At 44.3% G+C, this 15,621-nt stretch overlaps 1 protein-coding gene across 1 annotated transcript; it reads right to left on the reverse strand.

Annotated features, from left to right (window-relative positions):
• Positions 1–273: 273 nt before the first annotated feature.
• On the reverse strand, positions 274–4,911 carry LOC137365650 (probable G-protein coupled receptor 139). Its single transcript, XM_068028018.1, has 2 exons — positions 4,647–4,911; positions 274–1,172 (listed from the first exon to the last, which is right to left on the reverse strand). Exons 1-2 carry the CDS (start codon positions 4,909–4,911, stop codon positions 274–276), a joined length of 1,164 nt encoding a protein of 387 aa, XP_067884119.1.
• Positions 4,912–15,621: the final 10,710 nt, after the last annotated feature.

The following is a 15,621-nucleotide window of genomic DNA, read 5'->3' on the forward strand; positions in this document are numbered from 1 at the left end:
TCACCATGGGGGACAGGCCAAACTGCTTCTTCAACAAGGTGAACAGGGCACTCCCAGCACTCTCATCATAGAGACACAAACCGCAACTGCTCCATCACCATAGCGGAAGAACATGATCCTGCTCTGTCACCATAACAACGGGCCCCGCCCCTAGCTCTGGCACCACAGCGATAGCCTCCACCCTCGATCTGGCACCATGGCAGCAGACTCTGGCAATGGTTGGTGGAAGTGTGAAAGAAAATGACAAGCTGCTGGAAATAACCAGTCATATATTTATTTAATTAATAGAACAATTTGAGAAAAGGGATATGTCAGCACATTCTTCAACTGCTCTCTGAACTGAGTCTGGGTCAGTGCATAAATCGCAGTGTTTGTGCAGCAACTCAGGAGCTGCAGCATGAAGCTCAATTGTATCAGATAAACGGGTACTGATGGAGCCACCGGCTCCAAATCCTGTATTCTTTGCCACATCGTATTCACCATTAACACAGCCCATAAGAGTATGAAATTGGCCGAGATAACGAGCAGCAAAATTATGGATTTCCTTCGATTCTCCAGCTCTGGGTCCCTGCGACACTCCCTTCTGCTGTGGGCTCGGAGTCTCCTGCGACCTCTGCTGCTCACAAAAATGTGTCGGATGGTGAAAGCATTGAGCAGCAGAATCACCACAAATGGGACACAAGGGGTTAGAATGTGATGGAGGAACTCGATTGCTGCCCAGACATGAGAGAAATAAACATACATATTTGCATAACAAAACCAGGGTCTGTTCGCCTTCGAGTACCAACCTGTCAACATAAAATACCAGAAAATGTTCTTTAAGCAGCTCAGCACATTCACAGTTCCCAGAACCACAGCCGCCGTTTTCTCGGTGCAATATTTACTTTTCAGCTTCTGGCAGCAAATGGCCACAAATCGATCAAAGGTGAAGGTGACCGTAAACCAAACAGAACAGTCTGTAGCTGCATGAAGCAGGACAGCATGGATATTACACATGCATACGGCCAACAGGAATTGAAACTGTTTTGGATAAACAATGGGAATGTGCCTCAATATAAGGTCGAGGATAATGACAAGTAGATCCGCCACTGCCATGGCCACTAAGTAGCGAGTGACACATTTGGAGAGCCCGCACTTTCCCCGAGACAGGATCACAATCGTCATCAAGTTAACTGTGAGGAAGTGAAACAAACCGAGAAATTATACATCAGGCTGGGAGCAAAGTTAACATTTTTGACTTTCAGAGTTACAGATGTGTTCCTGTGCCCAATGGTGCATTTAAATGGGTATACGTAAAAAAAAAACTGAATGGTTCTTACTGGCTGGAAGGCGGAAGAGATTAAATTGGAAAGGGGTTATGCTAAACTGAAATTGCTGAACTCAGTATTGATCAAAATCCTGCAATCCCTCCTTTCCCATGCCGAGTTTAAAAACAGTCCAAGTTCCAGCGAATTTCACTGATCTAAAACACATTTTCCTGTTTCTTTCTCCACAGATGCTGCCAGCCCTGTCGAGTCGTTTCAGCATTTTCTGTTATTATTCCAGATTTGTGGCTTCTGCAGCAATCTTGTACATAAAGTTAAATGTTGGACTGACTGAGAGATTCCCTCAACTGTGACAGGCAGCATATAATTCACTTATTCCAAAACAATAATTGGACATGAGTCCACTAAAAAAAATCAACGAAACAATTAATCCGAATTGTCGCTAAATTAACTGTAAACTAGGGAGTAAAAATAACAGTTGAAAGGAGTTTGGTATGACATTTGAGCATCAGTGATCACTATCAGTGGTGGACCTTCTTTAGTTCCTGTGACAGAGCTTTCTGTTGGAGATAGGGTTTAAATGAAATAATCCTGATTTGTTTGGGAAATGTAGAGTAAAAATATGGATTGAATGTGGAATCAGGAATGGATTAATGAGAAGTAAAATAGCAGTATTAAATTAAACATAAACACGATCGATGCTGGGACCCCTGCTACTTGTACTGTACATTAATGATTTAGATGTGAATATAGGATGTATGATCAATAATTTCAAAGATGACACGAATATTGGTGGTGTCATAAATAATGAGGAGGAAAGCCTTAGATTGCAGGACGATATAAATGGGCTGGTAAGATGGGCAGAGCAGTGGAAAACGGAATTTAATCCTGAGAAGTGTGAGGTGATGCAACTTGGGGGAACAAAAAAGACAATGGAATATACAATGGGTGGTAGCACCCTAGGGAGTACAGAGGGTCAGGGGGACCTTGGTGTACTTGTCCATAGATCACTGAAGGCAGCAGCATAGGTAGATAAGGTGGTTAGGAAGGCATATGGGATAATTGCTGAGGCATAGAATATAAGAGCAGGGAGGTTATGATGGATCTGTCTAAAACGCTAGTTAGGCCACAGCTGGAGTACTGTGTACAGTTCTGGGCACCACACTATAGGAAGGATGTGACTGCACTGGAGAGGGAGCAGAGGAGATTCACCAGGATGTTGCCTGGGCTGGAGCATTTCAGCTGTGAAGAGAGACTGGATAGGCTAGAGTTGTTGTCCTTAGAGCTACTTCACAATAAAACATCCACAATTTATTTACCATTGAACTCAAGCTTGTATAGTAACGTATTGCTGCCAAAACAATAAAACAATTAATGACTTCAAAAGGAAATTGGTTGGCCACTTGAAGTAAATAGACCTACAGGGCTAGAGGAATTGAATGGGGCAGTGGGACAGACTGATTAGCTCCGTGGAGAGCTGGCATGGGGTCGATGGGCGGACAAGTCTGCTTTTGTGCAGTAAAAGATACTATCACTCAATGACAGCATAGCATTCTCCCTCGATAAGCAACATTCTGGTTCGCTCTGGAGGTGCAAAGATGGTGAGAATGGCTGACTGCCTCAGATTGAAGCTGCTGCAGCTACTGCCAGGATAGTGAACATTCAGCAACTTTCAGCAACGTTTGCACAGTCACAAATCAAGTGCACATTAATCGATAAGAGTTGTTCATTTCCTTTAAATCTCCACTTTGACATTGGATTCCGCAGAGCCACATGAACCATCTGGAACTCCACTGCTTTGGCAAAACCATGGGATTTCTGATCCTGTATTCTCTGTGAGGGATAAAACGATGTTTTCTACTCACCTGGCCTGGATGCCCTCTGTCATCTCCCGAATGCATCAATGTGCACACATTGGGAGGTGTTGGATATCTTGCTCCCCCACCACCTGGAAAGATGTCGATGCAGAGAATGGTCTTATCTGCCACTGACAGCTCTGTCTTGGCTTTGGTGTGAGACTCCAGACTATGTTGATGGAGGCTGCACATCTCTGTGACCACCTCCTTGTTGAATCGGAGTTACCACGCGTACAAATCTTGTATTAGGTGTTGGTAGGAAACGTGCTCTTGAAAATCTCGGGTTGTCCAGCGCAGATTCCGCCAACAACTTCCTCTTCGCAGAGCCTCCCTTTTCTGCAGCTTCCGCTCCATTTCTTGTCGATCAATATGCGCTGTTAATGCAGTCTCCATATCTCATCCAGAGTTGGGTCAACACTTCCTCAGCCCTCCCTAAATGTATGCAGCAGCTCACAAACTCAACTTCCAGAAAAAAATCTACAGCACCTTAAATAACTTGGCATTAGCAGAGGAAAGTCAATAGCTCCTCACCTACAAGGGCATTTAAGTGGTCATTGGATAGACATATGGATGAAAATGGAATAGTGTAGGACAGATGGTTTCACAGGTCGGCGCAACATCGAGGGTTGAAGGGCCTGTACTGCGCTGTAATGTTCTAATTCTAATTCTTATAAGCTGGATGCCTGGAACATGCAGAGACAGACCAAATTTCAAAGAAGTGCGTCAAGGTTGTTAGAGCACCCTGCCCAACACGGATAACCACACGGGATACGCCAGGAGTGGCTGGCAGCTTGTCCTGCACCATATTGTGTTTTATAATCTTTGCAGCACCAGCAAAATAGATTCATCCTTCTGTGAAGCCCAGAATCATGGCCATGGAGAGATACAGATGAAAAGAAGTAATCTTTCAAAAGAGATTTGCGATAAATACTGAAAAGGAACAACTCACAGGGATATGGGAAATGGACAGAGGTTTTAGGAGTAATAGGAGGGGCGAGGACATGGAGGGGTTCAAACACAAGGATGGGAATAGGAAAATTGAGGTGCTGCTAGACCAGGAACCAATGCATTTCGCTGAGAACATGTGGATGGGTGCATGTTGTTTGGTGTGATTTAGTATTAGTGATTTGAATCTCCTGTGGTGTAAGAGAGGTTGTACCTGTGAGTCTCACCAGTATAGTTTGGAATAGGCGAATCTGGATTTAAGAAAAGCAATGATAAGGGTTTATACAACGGATGGGCTGAGGTAGATTGCGATATTTTGCAGCTGGTATGAGTCAGTATTGATAGCGGCGATAATATGTGATTTGAAGTCAGCTGAGGATCAAAATGATTGCCCAGGTTGCAAACAGTTGCTCCAGCCTCAGATATTGTCAAGTGAGGGGGATTGAGTCTTTGGTTAGCATGTTGACTTTGTACCAGGAATCAAAGAAATGGCTTCCATTTCCTCAATATTGAAACAACAAAGATTTGTAACAGAATGAATCATGGTTTATAGATATAATAACTGGACTGAGAGACTTACCAGGGACACCAATCATAGCAAGGATGGGATAGTAAATGTGTTGAATAATCACAAGTGCATATTTGATCCGGAATTCTGATGTTAGCCAATGATAATGTGCAGAAAGAAAATAAAACCAATAGGTTATACTTCTGCTCATTGCTGCCACATTCCAATCTTCCATTCTCAGATTCTGATCAACTGTTGTAACTTTCCAGACTTCTGCTCCCAGATTCGGGTCCATTGTTGTCGCATTCCAGTCCATTGTTCCCAGATCCTGGCCCATTGTCGCAATAATCCAATATATTCTTCTCAGATCCTGACCTATCCTCTCCCTCTCTCTGTAGCCACTGAACCCTGTTATCACCGGGGATGATGCTAACGTTGACACAATGGGATAACACATTGCAAAGAGTCCTTTATTAATGGAAGATGGAATCCCCCCAGTGACACAATTAGTGACAATGGAGACAGATATTAATTACAGTCACTGAACAAACAAGTTCAGTTAATCTCTTTCAATGCAACACATTTTCATCGAGTTGTCGAGATATACAGCACAGAAAGAGGCCGGTTGACCATTCGTGTCAGTGCCGTCCATCAAGCATATAGCTATTTCAATTATATCATATCTCCCCTCAGCCTACTGTGCTTTAAGGAAAACACCCTAGCCTTTTCAGTCTCTCTACATAGCTGAAATTCTCCAGCCCAGGCAACATCTTGGAGAATCTCATCTGCACCCTCTCCAGTGCAATCACATCTTTCCTATGGCGTGGGGCCAAGAAATGTACAAAGTACCCCAGCTGTGGCCTAACTAGCGTTTTATACAGCTCCCTCATTGCCTCCCTGCTCATATATTCTATGCCTGGGCTAATAAAGGCACGTAACCATATGCTTTCCTAATCACCTTATCTACCTGTGCTGCTGCCTTCATTGATCTAAGGACAAGAATACCAAGGTCCCACTGACCCTCTGTACTTCCTAGGGTCCTACTACCCATTGCATATTCTCTTGACATGGTAGTCCTCCCACACTGCATCACCTCACACTTCTCAGGATTATATTCTATTTGCCACTGCTCCACCCATTTTACCAGCCAATCTATATCGTGTTGCATCTAAGGCTTTCCTCCTCACTATTTACAGCACCACCAATTTTCTTGTCATCTGTGAACATATTGATCACACCACCTGTATTCAAGCATAAATCATTAATGTACACTACAAACAGCAAGGGATCCAGCACCGATCCCGATGGTGCACCACTGGCCACAGTCTTCCACTCGTAAAGACAACCATCGACAATAACCCTCTGCTTTCTGCCACTAAACCTATTTTGGATCGAATTTACCAAGTTGCTCTGGATACCATGAGCTCTTATCTTCTTAACCAATCTCCCATGTGGGACCTTATCAAACGCCTTACTGATGTCCATGTCGACTACAGCAACTGCTTTGCCCTCACCTACACATCTAGTCACGTCCTCTAAAAATTCAATCAAGTTAGTTAGACAAGATATCCCCTGACAAAGCCATGCTGACTATCCCTGATTAATCCTTCCCTGTCCAAGTGGAGATTAATTCTGTCCCTCAGAGCTTTTTCCAGTATTTTCCCAACCACTGATGTTAGACTCTCCGGCCTTTAATTACCTGATTTATCCCACGATGTTGTACCGAACCTTTAACCTACTCTAAGATCAAACTAACTACCTACCCTTCATTCTACCATCATCCATATACCTATCCAAGAGTAGCTTAAATGTCCCTAATGTATCTGCTTCTACTACCACCGCTGGAAGCGCATTCCACACACCCACCACTCTCTGTGTAAATAAACTACCTCTGACATCCCCCCAAAACCTTCCTCCAATCACCTTAAGATTATGCCCTCTGGTGATAGCCCTTTCCAACCTGGGAAAAAGTCTCTGGCTATCCACTCTATCTATGCCTCTCATCATCTTGGACCCCTCTATCAAGTCACCTCTCATCCTTCTTTGCTCCAATGAGAAAAGCCCTAGCTCCCTCAATCTTTCTTCATAAGACATGCCCTCCAGTCCAGGCAGCATCCTGGTAAATTCCTCTGCACCATCTCTAAAGCTTCCACATCCTTCCTACAGTGAGGCGACCAGAACAGAACACAATATTCCAAGTGTGGTCGAACCAGGGCCTTATAGAGCTGCAGCATAACCTCGTGGCTCTTAAACTCAATCCCCCTGTTAATAAAAGCCAACACACTATACGCCTTCTTAACAGCCCTATCAACTTGTGTGGCAACTTTGAGCGATCTATGGACATGGACCCCAAGATCCCTCTGTTCCTCCACACTACCAAGAATCCTGTCTTTCAGCCAGTATTCTGCATTCAAATTCGACCTTCCAAAATGAATCACTTCACACTTTTCCAGGTTGAACTCCATCTGGCACTTCGCAGCCCAGCTCTGCATCCTGTCAATGTCCCGTTGCAACCTACAACAGCCTTCCACACTATCCACAACTCCAGCAATCTTCGTGTCATCGGCAAACTTGCTAACTCAGCCTTCCACTTCCTCATCGAAGTCATTTATAAAAATCACAAAGAGCAGAGGTCCCAGAACAGATCCTTGTGGAACACCACTGGTCACCGAGCTCCATGCTGAATACTTTCCATCTACTACCACCCTCTGACTTCTATGGGCCAGCCAATTTTGTATCCAGACAGCCAACTTTCCCTGAATCCCATGCCTCCTTACTTTCTGAATGTGCCTACCATGGGGAACCTTATCAAACCTCTTGTACCACTCCAGTGAACAGAGAGGATCTGAAAATTTCTGTCAGAGCCCCTGAAATCTCGTCCCTTGCCTTTCCTTTTGTCACTCAATAAAGTAAAATATTTACCCAATCCACATGGGATGTATGACAGTTGCTCAGTGAAGGAATGGTGGAAACAGCAGAGTCACCAGATAGAAAATGTCAATCGTCCTTGGCTGTAGGAGGCAGCAGAGGACTGGTGGACTGGAGGAGAGAAGCTGAAGAACGGACAGCAAGCCGGCTACAGACACATAAAACAGTGTGTATGAGGTAAAAGGTGTTATGTCAGACTGGTGGAAGTCTGGAAGTGGTGTTCCACATTGACCAACGCTGGGAACAGTATCGTTCACCAGTTACATAAAGAATGAAGCATAATTTGCAACTTTGCTGACAAATCCACACTGAGAATATAGTTAATAAAGAGGAAGAATGCAACAAAGTAGCGAATTAATTGAAAAATGTTGTTTATAAACGATCAGAATGGACAATTAGACAGCAAATTAATTTCAATATGATGATATGTGAGGACTTTTGGTCAGAAGAATCAGGTTCTGAAATGCACCTTGGAACATAAGTGCATGAATAGGGTAGAGAGGAACAGGTAATCAGAGATAAAGAGTTCAAATTAAAATTTAAAAGAGCAAACATGAAAGGTCACAGACCTAAAAAGTTAACTCTGTTTCTCACTCCATAAATGCTGCCAGACCTATTGAGTATTTCCAGGACTTTCTGTTTATCGAACTGGATTTCTCTTCGAATGAAATGGAATTGAAAAAGCAGAGCTGATATTAAACTAATACAGAACCTTTGTTAATACACAACACTTAGCGTACTATGTACAGTTCTGGTCTCCATGTTGCAAAAACGATATTGATTTACTGGAGAATATGCACTTATTTTAACCAGGATGATTCCAGAACTGAGAGAAGTGCGCTATTTATTCCATTGTTCACCATTTATTAATGCTATCATTTATTTCCCTCTGTCTGATCTTCGCATTATGAAAACCAGATATGTATACTCCTCAGTTCTCCGTGACTCTTCTCACAGGGACACTCCTCACTGAGCTCAGAACAGTCAGTGGTACAGGTTACACGTGTAGAGACTCTGAATCATATGTAACAATATATCCATCAAATCTTAAGCAGTTCGAGAATAGGTCGTTTCAATAAACACAGTCCAATATTCTTCCTATGCAATAGCAAGACAAAAAAATTCATCACTCCTGACACACAGATTTTTATGACCCATCTGGGGGGAAGGCGATACTCAGCAGTAAAGTAAATGTAGTGTTTACAGTAACTATACTCAGAGCACGAAATTCATTCGACAGGGAATTAGAATGCTGTGACAATGCTATGTAATGTCAGGAATTAATTAACATCCGTTTCTTTTGGTGCAGTTTAATGGGTGTCTCAAACTCCGTTTTTTCATGGTTGTGCTTTCAGACAGAACTGTTCATGATATGAACACAGGAAAATGGGAACATAGAAGCAAGAGTAGGCCATTCAGCCCTTGGAGCCTGCTTCGCCATTCGATTAAATTTGGCTGATATTCTACTTTCCCGTGCTATCCCCACATCCCTGGATGTCATTTGCATCTGGATATCTGTAGATTTCTGTCTTGAGCATCCTCAATGATTGAGCTTCCACAGTCCTCTAGGGTAGAGAATTCCAAAGATTCATCACCCACTGAGTGACGAACTTCCTCCTCAGTCTTAAATGGCTTACTCCTTATTCTGAGACTATGCCCCCTTGGTCTACACCCACCAGCCAGGCGAAATATCGATTCTGCATCTACTTTTGTCACGCCGTTTAAGATTTTTTAAAGTTTCAATTTGATCACATCTCATTCTTCGAAACTCGAGAGAATACAGGCTCAGTTCCCTCCATGGCAAGTATATTGTTCCTCAGATGAGGAGATAAAAACGACACAATACACCAGGTGTGGTCTCACCAAGGCTCGATACAATTGCAGGAAGCCTTGCTTACTTCTCTACCTAAAACCCCCTTTGATTAAGCTGAACATACTATTTGCCTTCCTAATTGTTTGCTGCAGCTGCATGCAAGGTTTTAGTGATTCATGAAAAAGGACACCCAGTTAGCTTTGGACATCAACATTTCCCAATCTCTAATCATTTAAGAAATAGTCTGTTTTTTACTGTGTTTTTCTACCAAAGAAAATAACATCACACTTATTCACATTACATTCGATCTGCCATGTTCTTGCCCATTCCCTTAGTCTGTGAAAGTCCCTTGAAGCCTCCTTGCATCCTCCTCACAACTCAAATTCCCACCTAGTTTTGTGTGATCAGCAAATCTGGAAATTTTTTTTTTCCCAAAATATACTTTATTCATAAAAATCTGTAAAAATTACATTGCCAAACAGTTTCCAAACAGCACGAAAAAATACAAACATTGCAAAGGAGATCTGTTTCTTTCAATAATGTCATGAGTTTCTTCCCAACCCTTCCATTTCACAATTGTCATGTCAATTACAGTTTTACATTTACAGCAATTGAGAATATTAACGATACAGTTCGAGGGGCTTCCGATGGTTCCAGCCCCTCAGTCCAGCTTGGTGGGGGAACCTTACACTGTGGTCTTTCCCCATTGAGCCTTTGCTGCGGCTGCCCCAAGCTTTAGTGCATCCCTCAGCACGTAGTCCTGGACCTTGGAATGTGCCAGTCTGCAACATTCGGTGGTGGACAACTCTTTGCGCTGGAAGACCAGCAAGTTTCGGGCAGACCAAAGGGCGTCTTTCACCGAATTGATAGTCCTCCAGCAGCAGTTGATGTTTGTCTCGGTGTGCGTCCCTGGGAACAGCCCGTAGAGCACAGACTCCTGTGTTACAGAGCTGCTTGGGATGAACCTTGACAAAAACCACTGCATCTCTTTCCACACCTGCTTTGCAAAGGCACATTCCAGGAGGAGGTGGGCGACCGTCTCTTCCCCACCACAGCCAACGCGGGGGCACTGTGCGGAGGGGGCGAGACTTCGGGTGTGCATGAAGGATCTGACGGGGAGGGCCCTTCTCACCACCAGCCAAGCTACGTCTTGGTGCTTGTTTGAAAGTTCTGGTGATGAGGCATTCCGCCAAATGACTTTGACGGTCTGCTCGGGGAACCATCCAACAGGATCCACCGTTTCCTTTTCCCGTAGGGCCTTGAGGACATTCCGTGCAGACCACTGCCTGATGGACCGGTGGTCAAAGGTGTTTTTCCGCAGAAACTGCTCCACGAAGGATAGGTGGTATGGCGCCGCCCAACTGCATGGTGCGTTCCGCGGCAATGTGACCAGGCCCATCCTTCGCAACACCGGGGACAGATAGAACCTCAGCACGTAGTGACACTTGGAGTTTGCGTACTGGGGATCTACACATAGCTTGATGCAGCCGCACACGAAGGTGGTCATCAGGATGAGGGCCACGTTGGGTACATTTTTCCCGCCCATGTCCAGAGATTTGAACATCGTGTCCCTCCGGACCCGGTCCATTTTAGATCCCCAGATGAAGCGGAAAATGGCTCGGGTGACTGCCACGGCGCAGGAGTGGGGTATGGGCCAGACCTGCGCCACGTAGAGCAACAACGTGAGCGCCTCGCACCTGATGACCAGGTTCTTACCCACAATGGAGAGAGATCGCTGCCCCGAAATAATATTACATTCGGTCGCCATATCCAAATCATTTACATAGATTGTGAATGGCTGCGGCCCCAGCAGTGATTCCTGTGGTACCCCATTAGCAACAAGCTACCATCCTGAGAACGGCCAGTTTATTCCGTCTGTTCACCAATTCCACATTCGTTGCAGTATATTAACCCTAATCCCATGTGTTCTAATTTTGTTTACTAACCTCCTGTGTGGGACAGTATCAAATACCTTCTGAAAATTCAAATACACCACATCCATTGGTTCTCCTTTATCCATGCTGCAAGTAAAATCCTAAAAAAACTCCAACAGCTTTCTCAAACATGATCTCCCTCCATAAATTCATTTTGACTCTTTAAAATCATATCAGGATTTATTAAGTGTCCAGTTGTCACATCCTTTAGAATGGATTCTACCATTTTCCATACTACCAACGTCAAACTCACAGGTCTGTAGTTACCCGTTTTCTCTCTGCCTCCTTTCTTCAATAGTGTGGTTATATTTGCTACTTTACAGTCCGAAGGGACCTTTCCAGAATCGATAGAATATTGAAAGATAACCGCCAGTGCATTCCCTCTCTTTTCGCCACCTCCATCAACACTCTGGGGTGTGGATCATCTGATCCCGTAGATTTCTCAACCTTCACTCCGGTTAACCCTTCGAGTGCTAACTCTTCATTAATACGAATTTCTTTCAGTTTCTCATTTTTGAAAGTCCCTTGGTTTCCTAGTATTCTGGGACATTTTCTGTTTCTTCCTCCATGAAGACAGATATAAAGTAATTGTTTATTTTGCCTGCCCATTCTCTATTCTCCACTAACAATTCTCCTGTCTCCACCTGCAATAGGTCTGTCCTTGCTAATCTTTTCCTTTTCACATACCTAAATATACTTTTTCCATCCACCTTTATGTTTCTTGCTATGTTGCATTCATATTATATTTTCCCTTTTCTTATCAATTTCTTGGTCATCATTTGCTGGATTCTAAATTGCTCACTATCCTCGGGTTTACCCATTTTTCAGACGGCCTGATGAGCCACTTATCTTGATCTAGGCAATCTTTAACTTTTACTAGCCACGGTTAAATTATCTTTCCTGTTTGGCTTTTGTGTCTGAGAGGAAAGTTTATTTGTTTTAGACCATGTAATGCATCTGCAAATGCTACCGTCACCATTCTCTGGACAAATGCTTTGCCTTTCAGTATGTCTATTCCTAATCCATTTGCCTTTCATCCCATGACATCTTTGTCATTTAATCTCTCCTTCCGTCCGCCCTAACACATAACTTCCATTTTGTTTTTCTTCCCCCTCCCTTTTCACTCGCACAAACCCAACTACATTTCTAACCATTTCCAGTTCTGATGAAAGGTCAGAAACCTGAAAGATAAATCTGTTTCTCTCTCCCCAGATGCTGCCAGACATGTTGCGTATTTCCAGCTGTTTTTATTTCAGATTTCCGTAGTATGTTGCTTTTATTTTACCCTGAATAAATGATTTCTAAATAGAAGCATGTTCCACCATTATACTCCGTACAACTCCACGGAGACAGATACTCCCAGTCGTACATGATCACTGGGATCAGGTGTTCCACTCCGGCTAGTGACCCACTCTCAGTTCAGCTCAACAGTGACAGATACTCCTATTAATACATGACCACTGGGATCTTTGTCTTACCAACTTAATAGAACTCTTTGAGGAAGTGACAAAGTTGATTGATGAGGGAAGGGCTGTCGATGTCATATACATGGACTTCAGTAAGGCGTTTGATCAGGTTCCCCATGGCAGGCTGATGGAGAAAGTGAAGTCGCATGGGGTCCAGGGTGTACTAGCTAGGTGGATAAAGAACTGGCTGGGCAACAGGAGACAGAGAGTAGCAGTGGATGGGAGTTTCTCAAAATGGAAACGTGTGACCAGTGGTGTTCCACAGGGATCCGTGCTGGGACCACTGTTGTTTGTGATATACATTAATGATTTGGAGGAAAGTATAGGTGGTCTGATTAGCAAGTTTGCAGACGACACTAAGATTGGTGGAGTAGCAGATAGTGAAGGGGACTGTCAGAGAATACAGCAGAATATAGATAGATTGGAGAGTTAGGCAGAGAAATGGCAGATGGAGTTCAGTCAGGGCAAATGCGAGGTGATGCATTTTGGAAGATCCAATTCAAGAGTGAACTATACAGTAAATGGAAAAGTCCTGGGGAAAATTGATGTACAGAGAGATTTGGGTGTTCAGGTCCACTGTTCCCTGAAGGTGGCAACGCAGGTCAATAGAGTGGTCAAGAAGGCATACGACATGCTTTCCTTCATCAGACGGGGTATTGAGTACAAGAGTTGGCAGGTCATGTTACAGTTGTATAAGACTTTGATTCGGCCACATTTGGAATACAGCGTGCAGTTCTGGTCGCCACATTACCAAAAGGATGTGGATGCTTTGGAGAGGGTGCAGAGGAGGTTCACAGGATGTTGCCTGGTATGGAGGGCGCTAGCTATGACGAGAGGTTGAGCAGATTAGGATTATTTTCATTAGATAGACGGAGGTTGAGGGGAGACCTGATTGAGGTGTACAAAATCATGAGAGGTATAGACAGGGTGGATAGCAAGACGCTTTTTCCCAGAGTGGGTGATTCAATTACTGGGGGTCACGAGTTCAAAGTGAGAGGGGAAAGGTTTAGGGGGGATATGCGTGGAAAGTTCTTTGTGCAGAGGGTGGTGGGTGCCTGGAATGCATTGCCAGCAGAGGTGGTAGACGCGGGCACGATAGCGTATTTTAAGATGTATCTAGACAGATATATGAATGGGCAGGAAGCAAAGAGATACAGACCCTTAGAAAATAAGCGACATGTTTAGATAGAGGATCTGGATCGGCACAGGCTTGGAGGGCCGAAGGGCCTGTTCCTGTGCAGTAATTTTCTGTATTCTTTTGTTCTTTGTACCACTATCATTAGTGAACTTAACTCAATCTAATTCTACAGAGCCAGATACTGTCAGTAATACATGGTCATTGCAGTCAGGTGTTCCACTCTGGTTAGTGATCCACACTCAGTAAGATTTTGCACTAACTGATATTCCCACTAAAAATCTTACTCGGAGAGTTACTGTCACTGAGCTCCAATTCAACATTACATGAAATTCCGCAAAATGCCATAACTTCATAATTCAGAGAGCTTGTCAGTTGCAAACAGAGGTTTTATTAACAAATGAAAATTCGAGGCTGCATTCTCCCAGCAATGAGGGTGTTCTTTCCAACACCCTTAGAGACATCCTTCGCTCTCATGTTGTTTTAGTGAGGTCCTTCACTCCATTGTGGTTCAGACGGGGAAGAGCAGATTGTGTCCATCATCCATCTGGGCCTTGAGCTGCAGGATCTCACTGTGATGTATGGAGAATTGTAATGGCAAGCAGTGAAACTCTGAGGAGTCATTCACTGTCTCATTGGCGAGAGTCTTCAACTATTCCTGGGGATGGGAGAGCGAGGACGAGACAACATACAAGGACAGTTTTAATCAGACAGAGATTCACTGTCCATCGCCATGACTGACCAATCAGAGAAAACGCAGGAAAAGGAAGATGCCATTAAACCCTCTTGAGACTGATAAACAGGAACAGTAGAAGGCCATTAAGCTCCCGAGAGGATGTTACACAGGGACAGGAGGAGGTCATTCAGCCCCTCGAGCCTGTTATGCAGGAACAGGAGGAGTCCATTTGGCATCCTCGGGCCTTTCCGCCATTAGATGGCAGTTGTGGTGCGGAAGGTGGTAACTGGGCAATAGCTGATTGTTTTAACGTAGCAGAGGCTCTCTCAGCAGGAGACGGGACCTGGAAGAATTTATCTCCACCTAAGTGGGCAAACGGGACCTAGGCATAACCTGTCATCCAAACAAACAGCACGTCCAACATTGCAGTGCATCCTCAAAACGCCTCTTCGACAGGACAGCATTCCCTCAGTAATGCTCCTTCAACAGTGGAGCACTGCCTCAGTACTGTGCAGTGCTCCCTTAGTACTGCCCCATTATCATTGTAGCACTCCCTCAGTGCTGCTCCTCTGATTGTCTCAGCACTCCCTCAGTACAGATCCTCGGACAGTGCAGTGCTCCCTCAGTGCTGCCCCTCCGACATTGAAGGGCTCCCTCAATGCTGCTCCTCCGACTGTTACAGCACTCCCTCAGTACTGATCATCCGACATTGCAGTGCTCCATCAGTACTGCTCCTCTGACAGTCTCGCCCTCCCTCAGAGCTGCCCATCCCACTGTGAAGCACTCCCTCAATGCTGGTACTGCCAATAAATCCGAAACAGGGGATGCTTGTTCACAAGATATTCTGGCGGGGCAATTTGAGAGGGCTGATTAAAACATATACTGGATCCTGGGATCTATACAGAGAGGCACAGCCTACAATACATGGACATTGCACTAAACCTTTATAAAACGCTGATTAGATCCCAAATGGAATATTTTCTCCAGTTCTGGGCACCGCAGTTTCAGAAAGATGTCAAGGTATTAGACAGGGTGCAAGAGGTTATTTCCCAGAATAGCCACAGGTATGAGGGAGTTCTGTTAATTTGGAGAAAT

Source organism: Heterodontus francisci, unplaced genomic scaffold (assembly GCF_036365525.1).
Source record: "Heterodontus francisci isolate sHetFra1 unplaced genomic scaffold, sHetFra1.hap1 HAP1_SCAFFOLD_136, whole genome shotgun sequence".
NCBI classification, from domain to species: domain Eukaryota; kingdom Metazoa; phylum Chordata; class Chondrichthyes; order Heterodontiformes; family Heterodontidae; genus Heterodontus; species Heterodontus francisci.